This window comes from Lathamus discolor, chromosome 4 (genome assembly GCF_037157495.1).
Source record: "Lathamus discolor isolate bLatDis1 chromosome 4, bLatDis1.hap1, whole genome shotgun sequence".
In the NCBI taxonomy this organism is placed as follows: domain Eukaryota; kingdom Metazoa; phylum Chordata; class Aves; order Psittaciformes; family Psittacidae; genus Lathamus; species Lathamus discolor.
Window position 1 is genome coordinate 13,051,771 of NC_088887.1, and position 22,807 is coordinate 13,074,577.

Consider the following 22,807-nt stretch of genomic DNA (forward strand, 5'->3'; position numbering starts at 1 on the left):
TCTTGCTTCCTGCTCAGAAGGCACTCTGTTAGCAGTCTGGCTCCATTTATGTGCTCAAATGTGAATTAGACTAGACCCTTGTAAGGAAGGTTAGAAACAGTATTTGGTCATCTTCTTCATTCCCATGCATTTCCATGTGTTTGAAGCCATGTGCATGGGAAAAAAAAGGAGATACTAAATTAGTCACTCCATAGCTATACCTAGAGGAGAAGAGAGTGATGAATTAGAGAAGTGTGGTCAGAATTTACCTATGACATAAGCCTTAAAAAGTGTTGTCTTGGAGGCAGAACACCTTGGAATGCCCTCACAGTGTGATCCCTCTTGGACCAAATGTGTTGTTCCAGCTACTAATTAGTTTTTGAAAACCACATTTAGAAAAATAAATACATTTGCCAATTGAAAATATTTTATTCTTTCCCAGCCTGTTTGTTTTGTGTATTATTCTGTGCTTCTGGATTCTCATAGATTTTTTTAGGAAGTCAGGTGTATTACCATAAAATGGATAACTCTGAACCCTAATTTAACACCACAAAGCTGTTCCTCAAATATCAGAGTAGGTTCTCTTGTAGTGCTTATTGACATTTAAAAAGAGAAATTTCCTTTTTGAGCAAGATTTGCACAGTTGAGGACACACCAGATTTAATGTTGACATGTATCACACTAAAGTTACACTAGCACTCTTCTCTTTTCAAGTTATCACATACAAACCCAAAGACTCAGGTTCCTTCCCTAAGTGGATGAGCATCTCTAACAACTTGCCAAAACACCAACTTTCATTCCCTGCTCTCAGCCCTCAGCTTTAGCCATCATCAGACTCATCAATGTCCAGACTGGGCTCACTAAACCGAAAGGAAGCTCTTCTATGTTGTTTTTCAGTTCTTTCCACTGGATTAGTTTTCCATTGGCTTAGTGAAACAAGGCAGCCCAAGAAGAAATCAGATGAGCAGGGGAAGCAGAGGGAGGAGAGACCTTTTCAGTGGCTCTTGGGCTGACTTGGTTTTTGTGGAACCTCATCTTGCATCACCGTGTATCATTCATAGGTTATGCTTTTTGCTGAGGTGTTTTCTGATTTCCTTTAACAGCAATGACTTTTACTGGCTGAGAGTTGGGGTGGTGTTAACTGAGAAACTAATACACATTACACACACCTACCCATCTGTTTCTATGAGATATCAGTCTACATCCTAAGATATTTCATATTAGAAGATAGCTGTACTGTTACTGCTGTTAGGGAACAATCCTATGGATAAACTTTGGACAGAAACTAAGGCGACTCTTTTTTTTTATATCAGAATTATTAGCCCTGTGTGAGAGTTGGCATGTTGGGGGGTGGGAGGGGAGAGAGATTGAGAGCAAAGTCTTGTATACGTTAAAACGCATAGCTGTAAATTATTATAATAGTCATAAACAGTGTGTCTCCTGCAACTCATTCCTTCTCATAATGTTTGCTGCATCTAATTGTGGTGTGAACATCGCATCATGCCACAGAATTCCCATCTTCAGAATTATGAAATAGTGTATGCTTTCGGCAAGGGAACTTGATAACAGATCATGCTTCAAAATTCATCCTAATGTTCACAATTTGGAGAATACCATGTCCATGCATAAAATCTTCAAATGTGACTGTCCAAATTCACTGCTCACCTTTCTAACCATCATTTCTCATTGGCTGCTGGCTGGTTAGTGCTTTAAGCTCAACTGTTATGCCCTGCTTATGATATTCAATCACAGCTGAGTAAATTCCAGAGGAAACTCGTGCCCTGCAATTAGCACTTATTATCAGGGTGTGTAACTCACAATGTGTTTGCTTTCTTGTTTTGCAGTTCAGTCCTTCACCTTCACCCCTGCAGGTACTGTCCATTAGTCTGTCTCTTACCTCACCAACACATCATTGCAAACATTAGTTATCTATCTTAAGTGTTTACAAGCATGTGACAGATGCAGAATTAAAACCAAATACAAGGAGAAATACTTGTGCTATCTGTGATAAAAACATTGAATTCATTCTTGTAGTGATTCCAGAGTACCATCAAATCTATCACCATTAATATCAGTCATTCTAATTCTGCATGCTTCTTACCTAACTCCTCAAAATAATGCAGTTTTGAAAGTACTTTGCAGGACAGGATGCTTGAATTAACATAACCAAGCATTAATTGTATATAACTGAATTTTTACTTTAAAGCTCAAAAAGATAATCTCAAACATTTTTAAGATCAAACTGGAGAAATGGAACTTTCTCTCCCCTCCCCTTCAGCTGTTAGTTGTGTATAAGTCAACCTTACTGTGAGGTGTTAAAATCTTCAAGCAATCTAGTGATTAAACTGTGCACGCCTTGTTTTTACAGTGTTTTTGAAATGGAAGTGTTTGCTTTTTTTCTGCCTATCCAATTCAAAGCTGATATCCTAGTTTTCATATCTTTAATAAACATGGCAGAACATTACCCTAAGTGTGATTAAAGATGGGTGAAGAATAAACGAAGTGTGGCTAAAACAGCAGGTTGCAAACATCTCAGTCAACATACAGATAGTCAAGAAAAATAGAGCGCACCATTAATAGTACTAATTAATACAAATAATTAGTTTCTCTCATACATAAGCTTGAGATTCAGAACTCAAAAATAATTACACCTCAGTGGTCCAGTATAAAAGGCTGATAAATCTCAGCGTTTCCCAGTAGAAGTTTGTAAAGTCTTTTGCATGTAGCTTGGCCCCTCGGTGGCACTTACCAAAGCTGTTTCTTCTTCTGTCCCCTCTGCTATCCTGTCATCTGTGTGATAGAGGCTAGTCTTCCTACCTCACTGCTGAACCAGCTTTCGTGCTCAGCTATCTGCTTTCTTGCTCTTGCTTGTATTTTCAGCCACAACCTGAGTGTTTAGCTTAGTAGGAGAGATCAGATGACTATCAAGGCAGATAAGTGAAGGTGGTGGTGTCTGCTCCAGGGCCCTGTGACACTGTGAGGGAGAAGTGTCCTCATGGAGAAGCTCTGGGTCTCAGGAATTGCTCCTCTGGCTTCCAGGCAGGTTTGTTCAAGTTAGTCTAAGCTGTGGCACAGCACATGCTACCCTAAACGCTTTAGTTGCTTTTCTTTGAGACACAATATGGGATTTTCCAAAATGAAATAATGCGTCTTTGCATTTGGTTCCTTTGGTCATGCCAGGGTCAGCTGTCTGTAACTATGGTGAGGTTTTTCCACTGTCTTGATAACATATATTGGCATGACACAGGGTTATGCTGGTGCCACAATTACTGTGCATGATTCAGTGTACTTAATCCACATGTACTGGGCAACTAAGATATGTCAGAGGCACTGCCAAAATTTGCTTTAGAGAATTATAACAGCCCATGGTTCTGTTTCCTGGCCTGTAACCATTTCTGGAGATACTCAGAACCTGAGTCATCCAGGAGTCAAGTCCAGAAAAATATCATTAATCTAATAAACCAGTTGTTCTTATGAAAGAACAAAGTCCGTATTTTTTATCTTTACATACAGAGTTCCGTAAGAAATATTGCTAGTTCTGTAGTATTTCAAGAGTTTGCCATTGGTAATATCATTTAGACCAATATATCTATGCTTGTGGAGGTTTGACAACACTCACAACTGTATGTTGTTCCCTGTGAAGATAAGATTCGTAAACAGTTCGGTTTCAGACCTAAATATTTATAGGCAGTGGTATGTAGCTTTCAGAAACTCATCAGAGGCAGCTGTCAGTAAAGTTTTGCTAAATATGAATTTCTCCTAATAAGCTCAAATTTTAGAAGGTGCACAATTTTTGTTCAGACATCTGCTTCCTTCAGAAAGTTGCAGAATGTGCAGATTTGACTGTGTAATAAAGAGAATCAAACATATTAGAAAGTATATGAATGTTATACTATTTCAGACACAAAACAAAAACTTGTTTGTTTCAGTTATTTCTGATGTAAATGGGTTTTTTTGTTTGGTTTTCTTCAGTTGTATTTGCATACATGTAGAACTTAAAGCACTAAAAATAGTTGTTTTAAAGTCTTGATTTTGCAAGATTATATAATTAAGATTGTATAATTACTTGCAAAAAATGTTCTTTTGGGTCATTTTCAGATTATAGGTGATTTACTGGGACTGTTTGATTATTTCTGTTCTGTTATTAGGCTCCTAAGAGATATAATTTCTGCTGTGTTACTCAAGTACTATAACACTCTACGTAAGAGAAGAGCAAACAGCAAATATCACAATTGGTAAAGACTTATGCCAGAGAAGAATGAATTTAAATTTATTAAGCTTTCTGTCTTTGTGAGCATTTTCATAAGCACTGATCAATGCTCAAATGGTCATAAATAAAGTGGAATTGAAAATCATAGCTTCTTACTTATTTTCAGTAGTTACTGAGCCACAATTCTGTACAACACTATTCCTCCACTTCCCTTTCCCCCTTCATGACCCATCAGGCACTGATGGCAATACCCGTACTACAAAGCATATGATTTTTGGCAATGTTTGTTAGGTCATTGCTGGTGAGTAGTAGTGTCATCTGCAGTTCTACAAGGAGTGTGTATTTTCAGGACCATGACATACTATCATCAAACCCAAATCTGGCACAGAGACATTTAATACAGTTGTTACCCATTTTCAGTTGTCTGAAAAGTGATATCTGACCAATTATGAGATTAATTATTTTGTTCCTGTAGTACAGTGATGGAACAGAGTTTGTTTATTTTGTACTGGAAGTTGCAATTCTCTTTTCAAAGTTTGGTATAAGGACTTATACAACAGAGGCATGAAATCCATCTGTAGAAATAAGAGCAGTTTCGTTTATTAGCTTATCTTTCCTGCACCCTCAAACTCATTGTTGTGCCAGTACCCACTCGCTTGAATACTCAGGTTTTTCAAGTGTTTAGACCATCAGTCATGCAAGGAAAGTAAACACATATTTTCACTTTTGAGTAGGCAAGCTTATGTAGTGACTAGTGCTCCTTGGGATTAAAGATTTCATGAAACTGAGTAAACAAAACCAAATTAAAAATAGAGAGTCATGGAATGCTACACATTTTATGTGCAGCTCCTGAAACCATTAAAGAAGGATAAATTGTTTGACAGAATCATCCAAAACTAGACAGAAGATTTGATGGAATTTTTATATGCTGATTATCTGTTCTGAGCTAATGCTTATTAAAAGAGGATTAATCTACATTCATATTTGAGGAACAGCTTATCAGAAAAAGGAATGAGACTTGGCTGGCAACATTAAAGTTTTCATTTGCAGTAGGAAAATGTGGCCTACTAGAGATAGGCATACGGAAAGCTTTCTAAAGCTTTCGAAGGCTTTCTTGCCTCAGAATGTCAACTTACTATACATTCGTATTTTTCCAATTCTAGCAGGCATGAAGATTAAGTTCAACCTTGTCAGATAATATTAGTAAATGGCTTGGGTACCTCCTTACATATTTAATAAAAAGCATGTGAAAAGCTCCTTAACATATGCTGTTCTTCATACAAATATATACAATATAATTTCCTTAAATATTTATGCATTTAAAATGCACTTTGGATTATATTTCTGCATTTTTACAGTCCTTGAAGTATAAGCTGGTGGGGATTCCTTCAAAATCTCTCTGTGCAGAGGTTATTTTTTCATCTTTTTTAGAAAACCAATCTCATCCCTGCAGGTCGTCAGCCTTTCTAAGAACATATATCAGATGCAAAGACTGCTGAAAGAGCTTTTTTGCTTCCTTGGTGATAAAAAGCAAGGGAGATGGGTGGGTCAGGGATAGGGACATCCTTCCCTTCCTCCTCTTGCATTGCCCCTTGAAATTGCTCTGCTTCTTTTTGAAGTGGAGACAGGATGAATAAAGCCAGCTGTCTGTGTGTTTTATTTTTACAGTGACATCTACAAGCCTGCATTGCATTAAGTATGCTCCTATTCAGGCATTTAGACTTGTTTTGTAATTGCAGAAATCAAACTGCAGGCAAAAACCCTGACAAAACGTACGACAGGGATGATAAACATAGTGCTTTTGTTGGCAGCCTGACCATATCTTCTGTTGTTAGCTGTCTTTCCTTTCACAATATTGGTTCTAAAAGAAAGGCATCTTCTCTATCCTGGCTTAGGTAGCCCATTTATGGATAGCATCAGGAATATGACTTTTCTTTCTTTACCATCCTGATATGTCCACATTTCAAGAGGAATTTGCCTAGTTTAGTTGATTTTCTGAAGCCTTTTCCACCAAGAATAGTAACTAAAATACTTTCTTGTTTATTTTCTCATGAAGATTATAACCATCCATACACTGGTACACACGGTGGAGGGTAAGCAAAAGAACGTGTATTCCTTCCCAGTTCCCTACACATCGTGTAAGCCAAGCACAGTCTTTGCAGGAAAAACAATGTCACTCCAAGACAAGTTCTTTTTTTAATAAACTAAATTGAACTTTTTTCTAAAAACAGTGTTTATGTTGGGAGGGTGTAAGATTATTTTATGTAGAAAAAAGCCAGGAAATAGTTACTACAAGCAGTATACACGGGAGTAAATGGTGTGATACCTGTCTCTTCTCAACATACTCATATGCCGCAGCCAATCTGCAGCAATTACAGCTCTAGCAAAGAGGTTCCAATGTCATGTCTTCTTGATGTGTTTCTCACAGCATACCTTGGAGTTTTTTCCATACCTCACTACACAACACAGAAAATAAAATGTGCCTGACAAACACTGCTGCAATCTCATACTAGCTCCCCCATTTCAGCTTTATTTATAAAGGTACACAAGGGATATAAATATTTCGAAGGCCACAAGTATTGATATTTTTTTCTCCCCATGACATTAAATTCTCACACACCTGTATGTGCTATACAAGCAGCGGCAATATCATTTCAATAGCATTTCTGGTAGATGATAGCTTAAACAACAGAATTAATCCCAAGAAGTTTTCAGAAAATATGTTTTAATAGAACTCCCTTAAATCTGTAAACTTCATTTATAAGGGTTGGTAGCAAATCCACTGTTGTTTCTCACTTTCCTTATTTCTTGTCACTTTGACAAATGCAGAAAGCTGGAGAAATCAAATGTTAAATTTGAAGAGGAGGAGGAGAAAGGAAACAGTATCTAATGTGCTTTGACCAACACACTTTTAAACATAGCCAGGCAGTACCCACCTCTTAGCATATTCACACGTGATATCCACAGCACCTCAGATTATTCATTTTTAAGCAATGAGCGGTACAGTCATTTGACAGTGTATTAGAAACAATGTGAGTGAAAGTAGCATCAGCTCTAAAATTAATTAGCTGCAATGTTTTACAATGTCTTGTTTTTCAAAGCAGACTTTTATTTAGTACTTCCCATACTTTGCATTTTGATTTTCTTTTCATTAATTGGTTTGATTACATCTTTTCAAAATTCAGCTATTAACCATTTTGATGTGACATATGACTGCAGTGATTTTCTGATATTGATATTAGTCTGTTCTGCAGTGAAGGGTAATTAATCACCCTACCCAAGCGCTCTTCCAGTAGTGCTTCCACTGGGGCCAGTGTTGTCGCCTTTACTGAATGTGAAATTATCCTAGGAGTTAATAAAGTGACAAGGATTCTATAGGGTATCAGAAGTATTATCCCAGTGGATTTATGTCATTGCTAATTTTTTTAATGATCACAGCATTTCTATTGGCTGTAGTAATTTTGTCTGATTAGAATGGTGTATAATGCAAAGCCTAATCTTGAATCAGTCTAATTTGGACTAATATTTGGAAAATCTTGCAAATACTCTGGGACCTATAATTTAATGATTGGAATGTCTGTGTTACAAAGGCAAATAGTATTTCCTAACTGAAGCCAATTTGAAATTAAACTGGCCACAGAGTTTTCCATTCCTCTCTGAAATTCAAACCCTCAGCTTGTCAGTGGCTTGTAAGGCTGCAGGTGTCCAGGACACTGATATAATTTAATAGTCTGCCTTATCTATGCCTGGCAATAAATGATGGGATATTGCCACTGAGAATGAGAGTAGTCTGTTGGCCTTGATTCAAAATATTTGCCAGTGCTTCAAAAAGGAGTGTCAAATGTTGTCAATTGGCATCTCACCAGTAATGTGGGTTTACCTATATTGCCCTGAAATATAATCCTGTTAATAAGAAAGATAAGGGATAGGCTGGTGTTTTGTTTTTTTTTTTTTTCAAACACCCATGAATGGAGCCATAAAAACAATTGTCTCCCTCTGAATATGTCCTTGGCATCCTCCATGGCAAGACTGGAAACACATTTTTTCCCAATGATATTGGCGTGTATGCATTTATGTGTGGGTGCTGGTTCTTATACTATACTTCTAATGGAAACAATGTCGTTCTATGCTTCTTTTCACCCCTTCAGCTCTAATAGAGCTGCCACCTCTTTGTATTTGTCCTGGGAAATGGCATATTTGTGTGGTGACATTACTGCATTACGACATGATATTAACTCACTGGTGCAATGTCATTATGTACTGAAGAAAAGCATGCCAAGAAAACAATTTCATCACATGGCTCAATCTTGCAAAGCAAAGTCATATGAAGGGGCCTGTGGTAAATTCAGGCCTTTTGCCCAGGCATCAGCTTTGCCTTGCAAGCTACAGAGCAAATTGATGTTAATCAATAATGTGCAGTGAAATCCAAACCAAATTGTAACCCTCATGTGTTTGATCCTTTTCTTACCATTTCTGTACTATGTTATGTGATGATGCCAAGAGGCCTCCGATCTTGGACACTGAGCAGTTTGAATTGTTACTTTTAATTATTACTAATTAATTTTTCCCTGTCTTATATGTGTGTGCGTGTGTGTGTGTACGTTTGTTTGTTTCGTTTTTCCATCCAAAACACAGTCACTTTCCAAAGAGGAGATGGAGGACTAATGAGCAATGGAAGGTATGTTTCTTTGCATAAAGGTCTTTCCATTGTGTTAATTGTTAAAATTAGGGATGTGAAAAATGCTATAGGTGATGCACTTCGGTCTTAACCGATCATTGGGAAGACTGACAACACTAGGAAGAGTTCAGTAGCTTACCACAAGGTTTAATGACCTATCTGCTGTGCACTTTGGAGGAATCAAGCCCAGATGTTTCATATCTCCCAGATGCCCTGGAAGAAATGAGTAGTAAATATCACAAGGAATGTGTTCATTTGTTACTGGGATGTTTATTGCATTAATTAGACATTAGCAAATGAAGTTGCTGTTGTTTAAGACTCCTTATTGGCTCCCCTTAAATTGCTGTGAGTGAACAATTACACTTAATCGATCACAAAATAAATGATTCATGGATGATGAATAGGCTGTAGATTGATAGGACTGGATTCCACAACTTTGGCTACTCAACTGAAATTGATAAAAGTTGATAACAGGCCCATATATCCTCATCTATTTTCCCTTTGCCAATATGGAGATTGTAATTAGGCCCTGGTAATAACTTCCAATCTCCTGTTTAATCAATATTTTAGCAAAAAGAGATTAGGCCTAATGAGAGTGAGTGGATGTGGCAAGAAGGCGGCTGGGTCTTCTTATTGCCGTTGCCATAGAAACCGATGTTTCTCTTAGGGATTGTACCAGGCAGGGGTCTATAACGTACAATGATCAGAGATGTTGCTCCAACTTCATGAGTGCATTAATAACCTGGAAAAGATGCAGAAGTGTGAACAGGATTTTGTTTCCATTTAGGGGAAGGGGATGTCTGTAGGAAATTATTTGTTCTTCCTGTTAAATACAAATACAAACAATCCACCTGACTTGCTAAATTTCTGGCTGTTTATCCTGGAGTGAGCAAGCCTTATGGCCCAAGTGTACCTTCTCTTTCAACAGACTCACTGTTTAATACTACTCTCAAAGCTGGGAATTACAGGGATATAAAAGCCATGCAGTAGTGGCACTTAAAGAGAGCTGTGGATTTTCCATTTATCCTCCTCAAACCTGCTTGCCTCTAAACTGTCCAAGAGTGCTCAAAGAAAGAGTTACCAGCCTGCAGATGACAGGCGTGCATTTGGGATGCAAGGGGAAGAAGAAATAGTAGCCCAAAGTCCTGGAAATGGCTGATACGGAGCAATCAGTTTGAGTGATGGCTCCCTTGAGGTGGTAATTTATCATGCAGCCCTGGTGTAGGATCCCGTGATGGTGCTGCCTAACCCCTGTTTCACACAGACAACGGAGTTCATTTGGATTCTGGCAGAATCACGACAGATGCCTAGTCCCACTTCTACTGACAAAGTTGATTTGTATATAACCTTAATTAACTGTTCAAGGTCTTTAAATCATCAAAGGCTACACAATTTTAATTTGAAAGAAATGGAAGTCTCCTAAACTGTCTTTTACCTACAGTGTTAGGAGAACAGTGATACGGTCTCCTCAATCACTAGTTGTCTCACAGGTACTTTAATTTTTTAAGTGTGTCTCTATATATTTGTATGTATATCTTTTTTTTTTCTATTCTGCTTCAGTCGACCAGGTCTGTTGAATGCAAGTGACCCCAGTTATCCTTGGCTTGCAGACTCTTGGCCTGCCACAAGTCTGCCGGTAAACAACAGCACTAGTGGACCCAATGATCTTGGCAATTTTGGTCGTGGAGGTAGGTTTCCTTTTATTAATTCACTGTATAGTACACAATAGAATCATAGAATGGTTTGGGTTGGAAGGGACCTTAAAGAGCATCTACTTCCAACCCCACTGCCACAGGCAGGGACACCATGCACTGGACCGGATTGCTCCAAGCCCTGTCCAACCCTTGAACACTTCCAGGGATGGAAAGCCACAGCTTCTCAGGACAAGCTGTTCCAATGTCTCATTACCCTCACAGTGAAGAATTTCTTCCTATTATCTAATAAAAATCTATTGTCTTTCAGCTTAAAGCCATTCCCCCTTGTCCTATCACTACAGGCCCTTGTAAAAAGTCCCTCTCCAGGTTTCTTGCAGGCCTCCTTAAGGTATAGGAAGGCTACTATAAGGTCTCTCTGGAGCCTTCTCTTCTCCTTCTATTAATTAATACCTATGATAAACACTGTGTAGTATTTTCATCATTATAGTTATTTCTATGTTTGACTCACAATTTGATTTAAAATTGAGTTTAGAATGCTTTTTCTCTTTCTGCTTCTTTAAAATGTGGGTCTAGTTTGTAATTTACCCCACAGTGGTGAGACAGGGTCTGCTTATTATCTCAAAAGAAGTGTATCTGTGCTCAAACTCATTACCTCTTACGTGGAGATGAGCAATCTGCGTGTAGGGCAATGTAGCCAGGGATAGAGGATGGCCATAACAGCAGAGAACTGCTCAGGGGATACAGGAAGGATGCTTCCTCAGCAGAAGGACAGAAGAGCATTGTTGCTGTCAGCTTACCCGTCCTCCTCCTCCTGGTGAGGGACTGCTCTCAGTGTCAATCATAATCCATGAAGAAGGTTTCAAAAATCTTCAGAAACTTTCCTTCTTATTGGAGGAAAAATACACAAAGAGGGGAACCATTTAGATTTTTTAGGGTTTTATTTCCATTTTGGAATGAGAGAGGCCTGTTGGGGAGATGAGGTAATGATTAAGATGATGAATCTTTAGAGGGGTTATTTTCTTTCAAACATTTTACTTAGATGGGAATTTCAAGATGCGTGGTAGCGATTTCTAAAAGTGATAGTAATCTTCACATCTCTCCTACTTCCTTGGTTTTTGTGATGTTGTAACACAGTTAGCTCTCCATAGAGGTATTCACAACAAGAGTTCCTAATGTAAATGGGTATAGAAATATTTCTAAGCCATAAATAAGTAAACAAAAATCAAGACAACTTTATATATCAAAAATACATTAAAATGCAAAAAAATCTATAAAACCTTCAAGCTGATAAATGTGAAAAGAATTCACGTTTGAACTGTACCAGAATCTGCTTCTGAAAACCATCTCTCACACTGGTTATATGTTCCCGTGCAAAACTTCTTGCCTGTGGTTTGAGTACCATGACTTCAAATTACAACAAAACACTCTAGATTTATTTTCCATATAAAAAAGTTACGAAAATATTTTAAAGTAAGCAAAACTTTTTATAATATTGAGAAGGCAACTGAATATCTGCCACCTTCTTTGTTGTGAATATCTTGAAAATAAAACCCTTCAGTACTTTTACATCTTTTCTTAAGCTCACATAATACAGAAAAATTACCATTTTTCTTTTAGCATTTGGCTCTATACAACTGAAATTAGAAGCATGTCTTAAAGGTTTTGGCTTCAATGTGGATGAGGCATAGATCCAAATTTGTCCAAGTGATGCAACAGTTATATTTTGAAATTCAGCAGCTTAATTCCACCCATGATCTCTACAGTTGAGCTCATACTTTTATTCTGGCTGGTTTGGGACCACTTTTCCATATCTGTTTCAGCAGCTGAGTTTGGACTCTTCTTCATTAAAGATGCATCACAAGTCAGACGTCTCTTAACATGAATTAACTGTGTAGATAGAACTTGGGCCTTTACTGGTTAAAGGGTTTGTGAAAATATAAAAAAGTCTCTAAGAATTTTGAAAACAGTAAGGTGGCAATCGATCACTCTGGAAACTCAGAAACTGAGGCAGGCAGATCTAACATTGCCTTTAAGAGTGAAATACGTTGCGTCCTAGATAGGCATTTGAGAACAAGGCTGTGAGTAGGACGCACAGGTTTGGTTTGGAGTTGCACGAGGCCACAAAATGGTACTGTATCTCCTGAGGGAGGAAGAAAGACTTTTCCTCAGGAAGTCCTTCAACAGTATTTCATTTATTTCAAGAGTTACAAAACAAGGTGGATTTTGGAGAGTGTTTGGGAAAGCGTCCAGTGGGAAATGTGTCTTCATCTTTGGTCTGAAATGTTTAGTGTGTTTTTTTTTTGCTATGATGACTTGGTGGGAAAATCACACTTGATTTTTTACTAGGTGATTATGGCACTTTGTAAAATGGAATTTTAATAGTTCTTTGAGTGCTTAGTGTATACATCTCCTTGCGGTTAAAAAAGTAATCTGTGGTTGCACTAGAAATTCCCAGAATGTCTGGAGAACCTCATCTTATTCGTAGGAATGACTGAAAGTTCTTGGCTGGCGGGAAGCTATGCAACTTTCATTTCAAGTGTTTGTAAATGTATAGTTCTCCATTTTAAAATGACTGTATAGGGATGATACTTCTTCAGTTTCCTGAAACATGTTATAAGGGTAGATGTATGTCTTGAGAGATGAGACATTTTGCTAGTTTTCATTTGTGAGTCTGCAAAGCCAACACAGACAGCTTGAGCTGGACTTCCTTTATTTATACATCAAACAGAATTTATTTACTAAACTGCAATCCACTATACTTTGATGAAACCAGTTGTGGAAAGGAAAATTGTGAATGAAATGCAAGAAAGACAGGACTGCACTTGTCTTTACCATCACATGCTGTATTTGCACATAGATGCTTTTATGATTGTGTGCTGCCCCCAAAAAGCACAGTGAATGAGTGAAGATAGATAGTAATAGCCTGATTTTGAAATATGGCCTGTAGTTTACATTCATGGTAATTTTATTTTTTTACTTACATTTTATCTGCAGATAAAAGTTAACACAATTAAGACATTTTAAATACTTGATTGTGCCCATTTCCCTGTTGTTGTTGTCTGCAAAAACAGATCATAATGATAGACCCAAATTTAATATCTGTTTCTGCACTCTCTCTACTGAGCACTTGTTATTGCCATATTTATTGCTAATATTATATTGTTGCCCTGAGACTGCAGATGTTATTAGGATCCATATTAAAATGTTTGTTATTGCACACGTGAATGCAGTAGAAAATAGTTTCATGGTCTAAATGTTCATCCCAAGGAAAATAAAACAACCCAAATCTCCCCAAAAACAGTGTGAGGGAGACCATATCATATCTCATTGCTGGAAAAGTCTTGAAACAGTGAGAGAAAAACTGTATTCCGTAAGGTACAAAACCCATATCTGAGTCTGGAACTGAACCTAAACTCTTGTCTAGGTTCAAGAATCATCTTTTTCTCTCTGGGACTTAAGGTATATAAAATGTCTGTGATGCCTAGAATGGAATCTGAGCATCCTCACTATAGAAGTATGCATTATCTAAAAGTGTGGTCTAATGGCTGGAATCTCTATCTGCCATTCAGGTGTCGAAAGCAAATGGCATATAAATTATGCATTTTTCTAACAAGTAAGTTCCAGAATGGATTTAACTTTTCAGAGTTTAAATAAGTTGTAAAAAATGTTCCATTTGATATATTGACCTCTGAGACAGCAAGAAAAGGGTTATCTGCTGAACTGTAGTTCTTCTTGGGACATTATGCCAGTCATCATTAAATTCTTCACACTTCACTAATCTCAGCTTCTAAATCTAGTATTCCACCAGCAAAGGTCACTACAATGTTTAGTAAGGAGAGAGATTGCCAATCTAACTGATTAAAGGTACAAATTGCAGTGTGTGATAGGATTCAAAAGGTGTGAAAAGTCAACAGATATTTAGTTAAATACACTGTACTGTTTTCAGGTAAAGGTACTGGAGTACTTGAGCAAGTTGTTCTCCATTATCAACACTGTTGCCATTTTAAGAGACTAATCACTTAGATCCCTTCAAAATAGCAGGTTTTCTTACACACAATGGGAGAAACTCGCCTTTGTCAGGTTTTCCTTTTCTTGAAAAGGAGAAACATACTAGCTAATGTGACAAATAAAATTAGATAAGCTGATGCATAAAACTTCAAGGAAGTCAAGGTGATGGCCTTAAAAAATTACTTTGAGAGCTTTGGCATCCATTTAACAGTTTTACTACATATTTGCTGGGAAAGTTTCCTCTGTGGTTTGTAGATTCACTCCTTTCATCATTTCCCTGAAGCCCAGACAGTTTCATTGCTTCTGACATAGAGTGAACAATTGAAAACATTCTTCAGGAGAGAAACATTCCAAACTTCCCTTTCACAGTTGAAGGTATGGGAAAAAAAAAAAACAAAGAAAGATGGTTTTAGGCAGCGAGACGTGAAGGACAAGTGGTAGGCCTGTCACAGATGCTGATAGTATGGTGATGGTTGTACATCATCTTCCCTTCGTTGGCTCATGGACCTGTCTCAGCTGAAATGCAAACATGCAAAATGACACGTTTATTTTTCATCTTAAACCTTGATACTTTCAGGCTTCCTGTGCATCAATGATTTGTTTCATTCCCCTATGTTCACTGCAGATGTGCTGCCACCAGTGCCAGGGCAAGGAGATAAAAGCGCTACTATGCTTTCTGATGGAGCCATTTACAGCAGCATTGACTTCACCACGAAAACTAGTTACAACAGTTCCAGTCAAATAACGCAAGCTACACCATATGCCACCACCCAGATACTGCATTCCAATAGCATCCATGAGCTGGCTGTTGACTTACCTGATCCTCAGTGGAAAAGCTCAATTCAGCAAAAAAATGATCTGATGGGATTCGGTTACTCTCTCCCGGACCAAGGCAAAGGCAACAATGGTAAATAAGCTCTTGTTTTTCAGAGCCCTTATATATACATCTATGCATGAATTAGAAAATTCTTCTTAGTATGTGAGATGCTGTTCAGATTTACCATAACTAATGCTTACATGCTTTGCATGCATAGATTGTGTGCTGAACCTCACACAATCACAAAGTGTATTGTTTTCTGCTTTTAACGCTCTCTGTCCTGTGCTAATCACCAAGCCATCTGCCTTCCATTAGGCTAGGATAGGTATACATTTAAAAGAAAATTAATTAAACTTGCTGCCCCACCACATCTGACTTGCTAACTGCATGTGTTGCATGTGCTTGTGCTGTCAACTAATCACACGATGCCACTGTGACCTTTGCCGTTTAACCCTTAGCCTTGCTTTACATCCCTGACTACCGCGTGGCTGAGGGATTGGCTAATAGATTACCACACAACCAGTCACAGGATTTCAGCACCACCAGCTCCCACAACAGCTCTGAAAGGAGTGGCAGCCTCTCAGGTTGGTTCCACTACCGTGGGTGGGTTAGGGACGGAGGGGTCTTGGTCAGCAGCTCACCAGGGAGGTGGAAAACCTCTTGTGCACTTCTTTGTGGGTAGGAATGTGAGGGCGCAAGCCCACTGGAACATCAACAAGTGGTGTCACGTTGGCCTCTACTGAACAAGAAAGCCTTTTGCAAAACCTATTTGGAGATAATTGGAGAATCCTCCCAGCCAGCTTGCTTGTTGGTGCAACTGCAAACCTTGACTTGTCACATCCCTTCCCTGACAGCACAGTTCACGGAGCAACTATATTTCCACATCAAACCTCACTTTATAGATCTTCCCACACTGAACTTCATGAGGAAATGAATATTTTTGTTGAATTGTTAACAGATTCCCCACTCCCACGAGCTGTTTCAAAAATGCTGTTTTTCAGTGAAGCAGCTCAGAAATAAATGTAGGGCCCTGCAAGATGAGTGGGGTTTCAAAAATTGTGCCAAGTCTGCATAGAAACCAAATGTAAATTTTATGTGTGTGCTGCATGTTATATTGGAAACACAACACGTTTTAATTAGATGAAAATGATTTTGAAATTATTTTGATTAAATGAAAATGATATTTAAACACACCTTTTTCTTCATTTCTTTAATTTTGCTTACTTCTTGCTTATGTACCACTATGTCATTTTTTGTTTTCAAGACAAAACCTGAAAAGCCAGCATTTAAAATGCAAGTCTACTATTTCATTTAAGTGAAATATGGGAGCGCTGAAGTGACTTAAATTTCAAATTCATACTATATCTGTAGCCTTCTGAATTTCTACTATAAGTTGGAACAATCCTAACCATAACAGATCAGCCCTAGAAATGGCTTCTGTATGTCAATTTAAATGGCTGTTCAAATTGAATGTTGAGATTAGAAGCCCATAATCATTGGCCCATAACTCAAATAGCTGAAGGTGCTTGCAGGTCTTGTGTTCTCATAGGGAGTATTAGCTGTTTCAAGTGAGACTGGAAAATAGGTTTGTGGCATTGACAGAGAGGTATCTGAGAGCTAAGTTCATACAGTTCTTCAAGGAGAGTTCTTGTTCCTTGTTTGTGAGATGTACTGGCAAGTAGCTTAGGAAATCGGCTTGCTCCTCTGTCTGCATGGATATGCAGAAATTGATATGCTGAGGTACATATGTGCCAGTTATCAGAGGGCAGTGTCACACTTCAGATGTGTTGACAGCTACAGCTGCCTAAGAATTTTCTCAGAAAATAAAAAGTTTCATTGGAACATATCAGTTGATCAAAGCTGGACTTTGAACCAGTACTTCAAGGGAAACATAATATTTTGTGTAGTGTTTTCAGTTTGATGTAAATTTTCCAACAACATACAGAAACTTCAGGTTAGCCCGTCTTTTTCTATGGCCAGGGCACTCCTGTTGTGATCAAAGCAGCTGACATCTGGATGCCCCAATGCTCAGATGAGTGTCAGCCTATTGAACTGTAGAGTCAGTATTTTGCTCTCCCTTGCCCGCTAATTATGTCTTTAATACAGGCTAATTATGTCTGTAATACATGAGAAACTGGGGGAGAGCTTCAAATATTCTGACAACTAGAGCATCACTGGAATCAGAGACCAGCTTTGATTATGTAGTCCCCATCAGGGTGAAGGGATTGTTCTCTTGCTTCCTTTGTTAGTACCTTAAGTACTACTTATTATGCCGACTAAGTTTCTCTCTCTCTCTCAAATGAATATAATGAGAAATCCTATCCCACTGTGGAATGGAAAATAGCTAAAAAATCAACTGCTTTGTGAGGCAGGGAAATTTTGTGGCTGTACTTTGCACAGCTCCCAGCTTATGTCAGTGCTATGATCTTCAGCCTGACTGGCAAATTCTTTTTCTGGGCTGATTCATCTAGAGATTTAAAGAACATAATTGAATTTCAGTGTGAGGAGACATTGAAACATCAAGCATCATTGCTATGGGGAGACAGAGGCATTGAAACATCCAGCATCATTGCTATGGGGAGATGGAGGCATTGAAACATCCAGCATCATTGCTATGGGGAGATGGAGGCATTGAAACATCAAGCATCATTGCTATGGGGAAATGGAGGCATTGAAACATCAAGCATCATTGCTATGAGGAGACAAGGCTTCGGTGCAACAGTTTTCAAACACACATCAGGCTTTATGTATTAGGTGTCTGTTCCACTAGTCTGACAGTGGAGTAACTTTGCCCTTGGGGACAGAAGAGAAATCTCCTGCCCAAGTGTACAGTGTAGGCTGTTTTCCCTACCAGTAATGCCTTTGAAGTTCCTTTCTTCCACTTAATCTAAACAGTTCCTCAGCTCTCTGTTTCACTCTTTCTAATGGCTCCATTGTCTTTGACCTTTCCCTCCAAAACCCCCCAAATCAGAGTGTTTCCATACTAGCACTCCACATATCCAACCTCCATTTGACCCATCTTCTAAGATTACCAAGACACTACACTTCCAAAATCTTCCTCTGCACCTCAGCTGATCTCTGTGTTTCTCTTCTCTGAGTTTTCCTAGTTTAAATCCCCCTGCAACACACATGTACACACTCTTATGCATGTGCTTTCCTCCCAAAGCAGCCCCTCCTGCTTTAGCTCTTGCTGCCTCCTACTCTTGCTGACTTTTACAGACTTCCCCTATGTATGTCCTGCAAATTGCACTCAGCAATAACTTCCTTTATACTGTTCTGCTAACTCTGCTTTCCACCGCACCTAAGCTTCGAAAGCTTCGTTTTCCCTCCAGAAGGTTAATTTATTTGTTCCTTCATTGCCACCATTGCTGGGGTGTCTTTTCCATTGATCAAATGTTCTTTCCCTTTTCAAGAATGCTTCCCTTTCTGCCAGGCTACAAAAAGGAGGAAAGAGCCTGTCTTGCATCCTAGTAAATGTAATATCAGCTTCAGTTCACACACAATGAACGACATGATCTTGGCTGGATTTACACTAGATACTCCAAGACAAGGAAGGAAGAGCTCTGGTCTGGAATTGAGTAGTAGAAAGCAAAATCTTGTTTGCAATGCGCTGCCAGCCAGACTGATTAGAAACTTTGCTGGACTCATTGCCTGTCCATGGTAGCCAGAATAGGAGGTGATAAGAGAAGTCTTGGTTACTTCTGAATCACAGAATCACCTTGTTCTTCCATCTCTGTTTGTTCCTATTTTGGTCCAGCTGACATCTGGAGATAACAGAAGAAAGCCACTGCCTCCTAGATGAAAAATCCTGTGACACGTGGTTCTATCTGCTGCTGGAATTGCACCTCCTTTTGTATGCCTCTATGCCATGGCTAGAGCCATGGCACAAGGTGTGCTGCCTGCTTGTGCACAGTGTTACCCTGCCTGTCAAGCCAGTTGTGGCTTTTTTGATTCATTGCTGTTGAGAACTTTTTACATAGGTTTTTTTTTGGCTGATCCTTATAAATCAAGATACGTTAGTGGGTAAGATGGATTAGACTGTGCTTTCTGCAGCAGGCAAGTGATGAGTGACTGCCAGCTGGGTACCCCACTGAAAAAGCATATGACAAACCATCCTTCCAGCCAACAATACAAAGGGTTTGAAAACCACAACAAAATGGGAATAAATAGATGAGATTCAAAATCTTGTGCCATTCTTCCTCTTAATGAGTTCCTGACAAGAAAATGGAGTCAGGGCTAAATGAAAGAACTGAAACAAGTGGGATGAGAGCTTTCTCTGTATCACTTTCCCACAAATGGAAGTGTCTCAATGGGAGAAGTGGGTACAAGGATGCTAAGAGAAGAGAAAAGGGCTTACACAAAATGCATAAATGCATTGCTGACTTCATTTCTACTAGCCTCCTCCATTAGAGTTGTACATCTGAAATAATGTCTCTTCTCTATAGTGCACAAGATATTTGAATCCTGTGAAAAAGACAATTATAAAACATTGCAGATGACTTCCTGATGTTTTAAAAAATGGAACTTAGTAAATTCCTATCAGCAAAACCCTGTTTCTTTCCTTTTTGACAAACTTATACTTGACATTCTGGCTGAAAGATAATGAGTCTAATGACAAACTTTTTAAAATTGTGTCCTTAACCTCTGTGTTTTCCATAGTAAGGGCTTATACAAAACAGTGTTAGAAGCACATTGAATTCTGACATTTGAAATAATTACCTATGGTCTACTATGTTGTAATCTAGCAGTGAATAAAAGTCATAAAGCAGACTTGAATAAATCAGGAAATATGTTTCTGATTCAGCAAAACATGTCTTTCCTTCGTTGTGCACAACTTGGTTGTGCACCACTACTGTGGTGCAAATGGATGGAGTATTAAAAAGAAGAGATCTTCAGCAATTATTCAGGATATTTTTCCATTCCACTATTATTATTTATAACTTCGTAGCAGCATTAGCACGCTGATGCTGATTCTGCTGAGATATAAATACATCTTCCTTTTTTGGGGCATGCCATCTGCAATCAGAATTCTTTAAAAGAAATGTAAATCACTAGCTTTATTCCCCACGTTACATCGCTAACATTTTACTTTTCCTTTTGGATTTGCAGGTGGCAAAGGAGGGAAAAAGAAGAAAAACAAAAACACTGCCAAACCCCAGAAAAATAATGGTTCAAACTGGGCCAGTGTTCCCCTCCCACCCCCTCCCGTGCAGCCACTTCCAGGCACAGAACTGGAACACTATGGGGTGGATCAGCAAGAAGCAGGGTAATTTTTTTTTTTTTTTCTTTTTCTTTTGAAGAAAAATCTGTGGTTTGCAGACATGAGGCTTCTTCTTCAAATTTTCCTAAGTGACAATAGTGACAATATCATATTGTTTTGTTTAACAAAAGAGAAAGAGAGCTTTATCCTATAATCCTATAGACTTATTCAAGGCTACGGAGGAGGAATGTTTGAATAGCTCCTCTTGAAGATGGAAATAGAAGTGACCTTGCTTCATCATCATGTAGGGCTTCTCTGCTTACTCATGCTGAGAAGCATCTCGCCTCACATGTGGCGTAATTGCATTCTGTTGGGACTGCTTGTACATGATGGGACTCGGCGTGGGTAAGGATGATATAATCTCATTCCATGTATTTTTTGGCTGCTTTGGTGTCTAAAAATATTAGAGCTAAAAGAACAACACACACACACACACACATACACACACAAAATTGGATTAATTTTAGAAGATCAACCAGTGGATAATAGCCTTCTCATTGGCCTTTAGAAGAATTTTCACTTGAGGAAGGCATGCTATGTATAAGCCTTTAAGCAACTGGAACCTTACACTTCTTGAACAAGCTTAAACTTGTTCTCAAGGACACAAAAAGCACTAAATGAGAGGAAAGAGACATTTCCTGCACAGAGAACAATTATGGAATGCTTTTTATAAAGTGAAATTATGACATACCAGGTTATCTGGAGTAAAATCAGAGTATGTGGAAGAATAGTTTACTGTGGTCATCTCTGTTGGAACCTTGTTCTGTTCATTGTTCTGTCAGGGACAAATTTCTGCCTGTTCAAATACATGGATTAATCAATATTTCCTAAGGATGAAACACATGTTTTAAAAGTCATTGTAATAGCTTTACTGAGTAAAAGTATTTCAAGTGTTATCTCTTCTGGAAGCATGAATTGATCATCACTATTTTTATAATGAAACTTAGAAGAATTAAATATTAATATCTGAGTTTGTACCAAGTCCTTCAGCCCTCAATATGAATAATAGCTACTTGTGTAAGTCAGTGTAATTCCTTTTAAAATGAAGTTCCATTCAGGCTGTATTAGAGTTAGAATTTAGAACAAATATAAGGGAAAATGAATAACCTTACTGATTGTAAGTGTTGTTTAAATCTCAAGGCAAAAAGTGCATGTAATTATTGTGTTCTGTATTCTGTTGCAAAAAACCAAAATAAATTTAAGATTATTTCGCCTTATAATATTTGTCCTTATCACTTAAAACACATGTACAGCCTTTTCACTGAAACAGTTATACTATAGAAGTCAAACAACTTGGGTTTTCTTTCAGGATAATGAAATAGCATAAAAGGCAAAAGGAAATATCTTCTGGAGAAATGTCCTGTGACTTAGGGCTTGACTCCTCTGTTGCATAAAGTATCTGTTATTTAGCTGGAAGCATTGATGTTGGTCACCAAGATAACACTGTTTATTTAAGGATAAGGTAATCACCAGTCTTACAGGTTCCCAAAATTCAGACTTAGTTTTCCCTATGATTATCTTTTGGATTACTTTTCTTAGGGTTTTTTTCTCATCTCATTAATAGTGGTTGTAACAAGGCCTTCTAATGCGCATTCTACCAAACATACAAAAGAACCATTGAAGATTAGACATTATCAGTCTTAAGCTACCGTAATTTGCAACCAGCTTTGCTGAACCCAGTGAGTCTGCCATGCCCATACTTCCTGAGGATGTGTCCGACAGTAGTGGTCATTTGATATTCAGGGGTTGATCTTGTTTCTGTGTTTTTCAACATGCTAAAATCAACTGAAACATAGACTGCATTCATTATGTTGTCTTTTTGACATACTGGGTAAAAAAAAGAAGCTAGCAAATTTTGTAAACTGTTTTGGTTTTCTTGATTTGCTTTGATGTGTACTATGTATGACAAGTTCAATGTGTTTTAATTTAAGAATTAATCACATGCAGATGTAATTATATTGAGGATTACAATTGAAAAATGAACTTCCAGTCAGAAAAACTGAAGGCTTTAATAAAGTTCTCACAATATGATATGAAAGGTGAACTTTTAGAGCAATAAAACAAGGAACTTGACATCTAAACAGAACTTATTTTTCTGTGTTCTTGAATTCTAGTGTTTCATTAGCATGAGTATCCAAAATAAACTAAACAATTTTGACACCTTATTTTGCTTACTAGAAATTAACAGTAGTGCCCTATT

At 38.1% G+C, this 22,807-nt stretch overlaps 1 protein-coding gene across 1 annotated transcript in view; it reads left to right on the forward strand.

The window, feature by feature from the left end:
- The window catches only part of ROBO2 (roundabout guidance receptor 2), a 1,075,181-nt gene that overhangs the window by 1,015,792 nt on the left and 36,582 nt on the right, over positions 1-22,807 (forward strand). The window contains exons 20-24 of the mRNA XM_065676374.1: positions 8,825-8,867; positions 10,428-10,555; positions 15,156-15,437; positions 15,806-15,931; positions 20,457-20,613. Of these exons, the coding sequence (XP_065532446.1) occupies positions 8,825-8,867; positions 10,428-10,555; positions 15,156-15,437; positions 15,806-15,931; positions 20,457-20,613 (736 nt within the window). The remainder of the gene's footprint in view (positions 1-8,824; positions 8,868-10,427; positions 10,556-15,155; positions 15,438-15,805; positions 15,932-20,456; positions 20,614-22,807) is intronic.